Here is a 9107-nt window from a genome sequence, read left to right as displayed (position 1 = left end):
TAACTCAAGACCCAATGAAGTACTACCAGAAACATTTAAACAGAGCACATAAAGAGCACTGCAGTAACAGAGCCTGGGTCTACACAACACAGGAAACACATCAGGGCTTAAACTGTAAATGGAAATATCATTAAAGTAGTAAAAAGCAGTCCAAAATCCTGAAAAGTATATATTTAGCAACCTTCCTTACTCATTGAAAGATTGTGAGATGCTGCACAGTATGTGTAAGATGTCAGGGGGTTGGAGAAGTTAAGGAGGAGTTAAGTCTTTGCTGTAGCCTTGTTATTATTAGATCAGGTCTTGTAACATCTGGACCCTCACAGATCCTGCCATAAGAGGATGGCAGGCTGGAGCCAATACCCCGGGGAAACAACCGGAGCACAGTGGTGGCAGTGGGGGTAGGACCTATAAAAAAAGAACAGAATCTGAAATCAGCAAAGTAGACATATTTAGAAGAACCCTTAAAGACAAGTGGAAGCGGCTAACTTGTAAAAGATGATGTATGTAGAATTTAGGCTTTAAGTAGAACTTTAACTGAAAAGTCTCTTAATCACAAAGGTGTGAAAAAACATTTCTAGAGTTTGTTAAAGTATCTATTTGTAATCACGTAACTTTTGTTTTTCGATTAAAAACCATCTAATCTCAAAATGTGTTCAATTAAACATATTTTTTAAAAATAAATAATTGGGTTCGATCTACTATCATTTACTAATCATCTGCATTGATCCATCAAAATGAAGTGTGACCTCAAACCAGGGGTGTCTATTCTTTTCTGGGTTTTATTTGAGCCCAGTTTGTTTAAAAAATAACCAACTGGTTAAAGAAGTGGAATCAGGTGTGCTGCCTGCTGTTTAGAATGAAAACCTGCAGCCACACCAGCCTTTTGCAGGTTAGATTGTACATAGTAATACAAGTATAGTGAGAAGGTTGAGAGATATTTCAGTAAAAATGATTTATGTGCAAAAAAGAATTACAATATTACAGTACAAATGTAATAAAAGTTCAGTGTTAAAGTGAACAAACTCTTAGCTGCCTAATCAATTAGCTGTTCAATGCTGCCACCTGGTGTTAAAAGAAAAGACCGCAGTCTCATGAGACATTAAAATCACATGCTCACTTATTGACACTGTTCACTGTTTAGTTTTATGTTACTGTTTAGTTTAGAGTTCTTCATTTATTTCTTATTTTATGAATTACTATTTATTTGGTATAATGTATAATGTTTGCATATATAATATTATATATGCAAAATAATTAATAATAAAATATGTTTATATTATTTGTATTTTTTATTGTTCTTGTTTTAAAAAAAAATCAACAACTATAATACCAATATTATTTTTTTTATTAAATACTCTCGCTTTAGTTTTTTATGAGTATATTAATAATAATAAGTACAATAATAACAATTATAATAATACTAATAATCAAAATATAATAATAATACTAAAATTATTATTATTGTTGTTGTTGTTATTATTGTTATTATTATTGTTGTTGTTGTATACATTTTATTTCACTTGTTTTTATTTTATTTCTTATTTAATTCATTACTACTGCTTTAGTATTATTTGTTAATTATTAATAATAATAATAATAATAATAATAATAATAATAATAATAATAATAATAATAATAATAATAATAGGAAGAAAAGAACAAGAATTTGTATTATTATTGTTGTTGTTTTGTTGTTATTATCAGTTTTATTATGTAGATAAAAAGTATAATATTTATATATTGAGGGGACTTTTATTATAGTAAGAAGGGCGATGACGTTATCAGTGTCATGGTTACCATGGTTACCGTGGCAGCGCTATAAATACAGCTGCGTTACTGAGTTTGAGAATTCTCTCAACGCCGGCATGACAGCGAGATCTTCTCCTACACAGGACATGGTTCATCCAGAAAACCATGAAAAAAATACAGAGAAGGAAGACATGAAGGGGTCCCCCGTCCAGCTGTCCCCTGAACCTCCTCTTGCAGTGAACGGATCATCTTCATCCACGGCTTTATCTGCTAATGTCATGCCTTGCCAGGCCACGTCTGTTCTTACGCATGAGCTGGTGCTGCAGAACGAGTACACTGCTAAACTGCTGTATCTGCTGGGCGAGTTTCTCTGCCTCCGCTGCAGAAAAGTAAGAGGCCTCACTCCTTGGGTCTCAGTGTCTTGGCTCCGCACTGTGGACATGCTTCTGGTCACGTACAAATCACAGAGCAAGCCCTTCCTCTGCCCGGGCAGTGTGGTCTTCCTCTACATGCTGTGCCGTGACTCTGTCTCGGCGGACGTGGCCCGCAGGAGGAAGTTGTGTACAGAACTGCTCATCTGCTTTTACATCTCGTGTTCTTACATCGGCAACGAAATTAGCTACTGGGCTCGGTATTTCATGAGTGGGATTAGCAGGCAGGCATTCTCAAAGCGCACACTGGAAATCACCATGCGCATGAGCCACAAAATGCTGCAGATTAACACCTCTCCACAGTTCTTTGCCCAAGTCCTAGCTGACCTGAAGAACAGGACGTATATGGAGCCACATCAGGGACAAAAGTTTTGTCAATTTGAAACAAAAAATTGAAACTGAAAGTTTAAGCATTAAGCTTGAACTTTGAAAAATACAAAAATATATTCGAAATAAATATAAGTGTATTAAATAATTTTTCAGCTTGTATATAATTTTGATTCAATTCGAAAATAGTTTTAAACAATTTTTGTTTTTTTAATTTTCACTTTTTTGTGTATTTTGATATTTGAGATCTTATATTTTTCAGGTGCAATTTTTATTTTACAGTTTCGATTTTTTTTTTTCAGGGTTCAAATCTTTTTTTTTACTTTCAGATCTTAGTTTTCAGGTTTCAGACTTTTGGCCCTAATTTTGCGTGTGGGCGTGGTATCATAGGAAAGGGGCGTGGTATACGGTTGAGGACCTACTCCGGAGGACCCTGTCAATGTGCCTGCATGGATTATATATATGTCTGTACGTTCTACCTCGTGCGATGGCGTCCGCTCCTCCTGCACAGCCTGCTGGCTCCAGCACACAGGTAAGATATATTAGGTAACTTTAGTTATATTGAGCTGGGTACTGGTATTTCAGAAAGTCGACTATAATTCGACAGTGGCTGCAGCTGCGCAGAGCCTCATAAATGTGGTCACGCAGAACCTCTCTCATGGACAGCAAGAGCAAGGAAGAAGGCATGAACAGAACCAGTCTGTACTGTAGAGCAAGATATGGCCAGGTTTTAGATTTATTGCAGTTTTATTTTACATTTTCATTTAAAGGTCATTTGGTTAGGCCATATTGTGGTGATTGAATTTTAGTTGGACATTTATTTTTCAGACAGTGGAATGTCTAATTTCTAATGGGTCTGAGTTCTTATAAATATACACCCTTATTTCTAAAGATTTAGAGAGCTCTTTGGATATGTCCATAGACATCCACTCAGTTAAACAAAAAGGATCAATCCTAGCTAATGTTCAAAGTTTAAACAAGACCAACTCCTACAAGATCCTCTCTAAACGTGTCCTAATAAACTGTAGTGTACCAGCTCAATATAACTAAAGTTACCTAATATATCTTACCTGTGTGCTGGAGTCAGCAGGCTGTCCAGGAGGAGTGGACGCCATCGCGCAAGGGAGAACGTACAGACATATATAATCCACGCAGGCACATTGACAGGGTCCTCCGGAGTAGGTCCTCAACCGTATACCACGCCCCTTTCCTATGATACCACGCCCACACGCAAAATCAGGGCCAAAAGTCTGAAACCTGAAAACTAAGATCTGAAAGTAAAAAAAAAGATTTGAACCCTGAAAAAAAAAATCGAAACTGTGAAAAAAAACTGCACCTGAAAAATATAAGATCTCAAATATCAAAATACACAAAAAAAGTGAAAATTAAAAAAACAAAAATTGTTTAAAACTATTTTCGAATTGAATCAAAATTATATACAAGCTGAAAAATTATTTAATACACTTATATTTATTTCGAATATATTTTTGTATTTTTCAAAGTTCAAGCTTAATACTTAAACTTTCAGTTTCATTGTTTTTTTTTCAAATGGACAAAACTTTTGTCCCTGATTTGGCTCCATAGACGTACAGTTAATAGATCCTCAGAAAGTAACTTTAGGAATAACAGGATTAGATTAGGATTGTCCGTCTATGCTATCTGGTGTCAACCAGAGGAGGACTGGTTCCCCTTTTGAGTCTTGGTTCCTCTCAAGGTTTCTTCCTCTTGATCTGAGGGAGTTTTTCCTTGCTTCTGTCGCCACTGGCTTGCTCAAAAGGAATATAGACCCAGATTTAGCTATTTAGCTTCATTTAAATTAAACTGAACATTAGGCCTGATCAATCTAAAAGTATTACAGACAGTTAAAACCTTCAATAACTGAGAACACTGGCGTATAAAATGTTGTATTTGTTATATTTTAGTTGCCACTTCTAAAGTGTATGTTTCATAAACTTTTAAAAATAACCTATATTAATAATCTTTACAATAAAACGTTAAAACCATAGGTGTAGGAACCGGGGGGGATGGGTGGGACATGTCCCACCCAATATTAGAAATAGGTGGATTTGTCCCCCCCAAAAATGAAATCAGTTCGCTCACATCAGCCGTAATATTAATGAGGAGACAGACCGGACCAATCGGAGGAGGAGAGTCAGTTTGCTGTTGGGGAAGCCCCGCCCCCTCGCTGTGAGATTTAGCAGCGGGATCGGGCTGCAGCCGCTTCAGCTGATTTTAAAACAGATCTGGATATACGGAGATTTTTCTAACAGAAAGGTAACGATAGGCTAACCACTTCAACTGTGATGATATGTTTCTGATAACTGGTTAAAAATACACGTCTCTGAATCAAAACACACAGTTTAAACCCACTGTGATTAATAAACTGCAGCTGTGTTAGTGAGTTAGTTTAACTTAAATTAATTAGATAGGGAGTCAGGGTTAAAGAAAAACTTAGTACTTAGGACTTAGTGTGAGCTATAATGAACGAAAATGAATTTAACTAACTAGTTAACTAGAAGCTACATGTAGTGGATAGCCAGGATTTAGTACAGTACTTTATGTTTGTAGTTTAAAGCAGTTTCTTCTTAACCCTGATCACTGCCCTAAATCTGTGTTTTCCACCTGATCAGCTAATAAACAGTCATTTACTGAGTTTACCTGTTAAAATCCTTTAGCCCCCTATGGAGCCTAAATTAATCATGTAAATCCAGCAGTGTATTAGACACATCATACCACCACTTTATTAAATGCCTTTAAAGCAGAGGAAGCTCAAGAACATGCAGAACAGTGTTAATATGCAGTAGAATATGTAAGAACAGGGTTGAGAAATACTGCTGTAACGTGACTTCTGTTCATTTGTAGTTCACAGTAAGACCACATGTCCTGATGTTTATAAAAATCTCTATGTAAATTAAAGTTACATTCTTTTACATAAAAGGACACCATCTTAAGAAGAGCTCTCAGTAGAAAAAAAAAATAATAAAAGCGCAGGAGAAAATGTAAATATATGACAGAATTGACATGCCAATACATAATAATAATAACCAAATCTGTTATATTATTTTAAATATTAGGTGATAACTGATAATTTTTGTTATATGTATATAATTCAGACATTGCATGCATATTTTTTTCTAACAACAGTAACTGTAACGTGGAGTACCCTGTTTAGGTTGTAAAATCACCTTATAATAATAATTTACTTTTAATTTAAAGTAATTTCCACAAATGTTGTTCTAGGAAACTATAGGGTGGGCTTGGGTTCATATTGGCAAATGTGTCCCCCCCAATATCAAGCCCGCTCCTACGCCCTTGGTTAAAACGTTACCTATACTTATTCTGTTATTTTTTTACTTTAGCATAACTTCATCATAATTATTACTTTATCATGATTACTTAGTTGTAAATAATGAAACTTCAAATAAATTAATATTAATGTAAGCCTGGTAATTAATTAGCAAAGGTAATAATAATACTTTCCCAGGTTATAATAATAATAGTTCCTTAAATAGTTCATGTAATTGTTCGTAACAAATAAGCTCTGTTCAGTCTCTGTATATTTTTCTGGCTTTTATTTTATTTTGTCCCATAGCTCTCTGCGTTGGGGTCTGCTGCGGAAAAGGGGTCGGGTCCTTTACAGGACCTTTACAGCTTGTTGTTGTGTAATTGGAACAGCTGTGAACTTGATGACGTCACCCTCTTAGAGGAGCGGAAAGCGTTGTTCCAAAAACAGAGGAGCACATTTTCACCTAGCCGCTTTCTTAAAAAATAAACCACATATCTGAATTCTAAACCCCTACATTCTCGCCTAAAAATAACTTAAATACATTGTTTTAGCACACAGCAGTACTGTTTTGAAAACGGACAGGTGCTTACAGTTATGTACCTTCTCGTCCTGCATTACGCTGATCCTGCTGCGAGGTGCATTCTGGGTTATCGGGCTGTAAGAAGTTCACACAAGTCACCTTCCATGCATCCTCGATAAAGTGGGAGGAGCAAGAACACATCCGGGTATTAGTTGTGTACTTGGCAAACTGTGGCTGTGACCGAAATGGCTCCCTATTTACTAGTTAGGGCACTATTGAGTATGTCAGCGCTTTCAGCTCCTCTAAGAGGGTGACGTCATCAAGTACACAGCTGTTCCAATCACACAACAACCGTCCCGCTTCCTCCTGTCCTCGGGGGTCCGCACTCGCGATCGCGAACTTCCCGAGTACAGACTTGTGTACTTGTGTATTGAAAAACGGCCTTAAGTGTCCGAATTCTCTCCTGTTTTACCACTACTTAGTGAACTAAGTAGTATCTCCCTACATAGCGCAACACTAACGAGGGAGTAGGGGGCCATTTCGGTCACAGCCTGTGATCTTCTGAATTGGAACAGTACTTGGGCTGCGACTGATGACATTTCCAGAGTCCACAAGAACACAAGTACAGACAAGAACGCAGGGACACAGCGTTTGTTCTTAGCTGTGGTAATTGGCGTTATCTGGCTAATATATCAGTTTAGACTGCGTCTTATCAGCCGTTTAGCTCAAATAAATGGACTATATTTAATAGCTGGGTCAGATCGAGACCGGATCACGTTCTCACCAAAGCGAACCGCTCCAGAGTTCGTTTGGTACCGCACCGAGACCACCTCCTCTAGCTGGTCTCGGTCCGGTTCTTTTGATGCGCACCCGAGTGCGATTACTGTTTTCACACCTGCTCAATCGAACCGCACTAAAGTTACAAAAGGACTAGAGTTCGTTTTAACCGGACCAAATAGTGCTGGTGTGAAAACGCCCTAAGCCTCATTTAGGTGCACGGTTACCTAACCAAGAATATCACGGAGCCTCGTGGGGATAGCTAACAGAGCTAACGCTGGACAGGAGAGTGTGTGAGCCCGCTGCACAGTTCAAGGTTTTAGTATTGAATTCCCAACCATTTGGGTTAATTGTACTGAAGAGTTTAGAATTTCTATATATCTATATATCAAAATATAAGCCAATTACATCCTGTACTGTGGTTAAAGTGTGTATTTTCATTTGTGCTTATTTAGAGAAATAGGACTAGTGTAAATACAGCCCTTGTAAAATTGGAGGAGAGGGGGTAGGAGCATTTAGTGGCCTGGCATCATCCGGTTTCTGTGGAATATGCCACTGGCATCATCCGGTTTCTGTGGCATAAGCCACTACCCCTGCTGAATTGAAGACACCGCCATTGTACTTCTGTAAAAAAAAATTGGTAAAATTATAAATTTAATTTAAATTACATAAACCAAGTGAACCCAGGGCTATGGAGTGAAATTTGTGCCAAAAGTTTTACACAAAAACTGTAACTAAAATCTATTTAAACTTATTTTAACATGATTACTGTTTGAATTTTGCCAGTCTTTGCTTTTATTTTTGTGAATTTTCTGTGGATTTTTTGGGATTTTTCTGCTAAAGACTTTTTGAATCTCTTCTTAAAGCTTCTGCTTCAGTGTTTTGCTTCTGAGTTTTGGCACAGTTTTTACGAGTGAGCGTGGCTTAGAAGAAGGCGTTCCTCTTGAATCTTCTTTGGGCAGCTGGTTTTGAACTGACAGCTGGTACCATAGACATCATATATCTATGGGAAAAACGCTTGAAACTGTGGGGTGGGCGTGGTCAGTCTCAGACGAGGGTTCAGGAAACCTGTCAGTCCAAAACCAGCTGACTAATGGAGATTCAAGGGGAACGCTTTCTTCTTCTAAGCCCCGCCTAGAAGCAAAACACTGAAGCAGAAGCTTTAAAGAGAGATTACAGAAGCAAAAGTCTTTAACAGAAAAAATCCACAGAAAATTCACAAAAATACAGAAATAAAAGCAAAGACAGGCAAAATCCAAACTGAAATGGCTGTCAAATAACTGCAAAGAATAATAAAGTAACCAGGTATATTTAAAAATATGTATTTGCTATATATTATTTATCTTTTTAATTTGCAACATACAATTTGTCCTTTTGAATTTTTTAAGTTTTGATTGCAGATTTTTTTTTTTATGTAAAAATTTTGACACAAAAATCACTCCATACAGGGCGCTCTTGTGGTTATATCAGTCACGGGAGTAAAGTCACTAAAACCTTGTTTAGAAGCGCTACATCAAGTAAGATATATTGAATAACCTAAGTAATTCATAAATACATTAATTCATATTGGTTTCACCTTTTAAAAGCAAATGTTATTAAATTGTTAAATGATAAATTAAAAACCTTTATATTGGCTATAGATGTGATTATTGTACATGATTCAAAACTGACTAATCTGAAACTGTTACAATACAGATGAGATACAGATAACAGACATTAAAGTGAATGCAATAAAAACGAATAATTCCAGACGAAATATTCAAACTACACAGAAGTAAAGGAGGAGGCAAAGAATAGTTTTCACAAATTGGAGTTCCACATTAAATCACATTTGCAGGACACTTGGACAAATCCAGACCAGGCTTGGTGAAATGGACAGTAATGGACAAACTAGACATTGGATGATTGACTGAAGACAGGACACAGAGGAAAGGGGTGCACAGATGATGAGACGGAAGACTGGATGTTCTGTTTAATGCCAATGATTGAAGAGGACAGCTAGTGCAAGGAAGGCTGA

The 9107-nt window shown here is 36.8% G+C and overlaps 1 protein-coding gene across 1 annotated transcript; it reads left to right on the top strand.

Moving 5' to 3' along the window:
* Window positions 1-1772: 1772 nt before the first annotated feature.
* LOC103029482 (cyclin-dependent kinase 5 activator 1-like) lies at window positions 1773-2576 on the top strand. Its single transcript, XM_007249433.2, has one exon. The coding sequence runs from the start codon at window positions 1773-1775 to the stop codon at window positions 2574-2576; it is 804 nt and encodes a 267-aa protein (XP_007249495.2).
* The last annotated feature ends 6531 nt before the right edge of the window (window positions 2577-9107 follow it).

The sequence above is a fragment of the Astyanax mexicanus genome, chromosome 3 (genome assembly GCF_023375975.1).
Source record: "Astyanax mexicanus isolate ESR-SI-001 chromosome 3, AstMex3_surface, whole genome shotgun sequence".
Taxonomy (NCBI): Eukaryota; Metazoa; Chordata; class Actinopteri; order Characiformes; family Acestrorhamphidae; genus Astyanax; species Astyanax mexicanus.
This window is presented reverse-complemented; position numbering and strand designations above follow the sequence as displayed.

Coding starts and splice junctions, on each gene's coding strand:
- LOC103029482 (XM_007249433.2), top strand. CDS start 1,773: ATGACGTTATCAGTGTCATGGTTACCATGGTTACCGTGGCAGCGCTAT.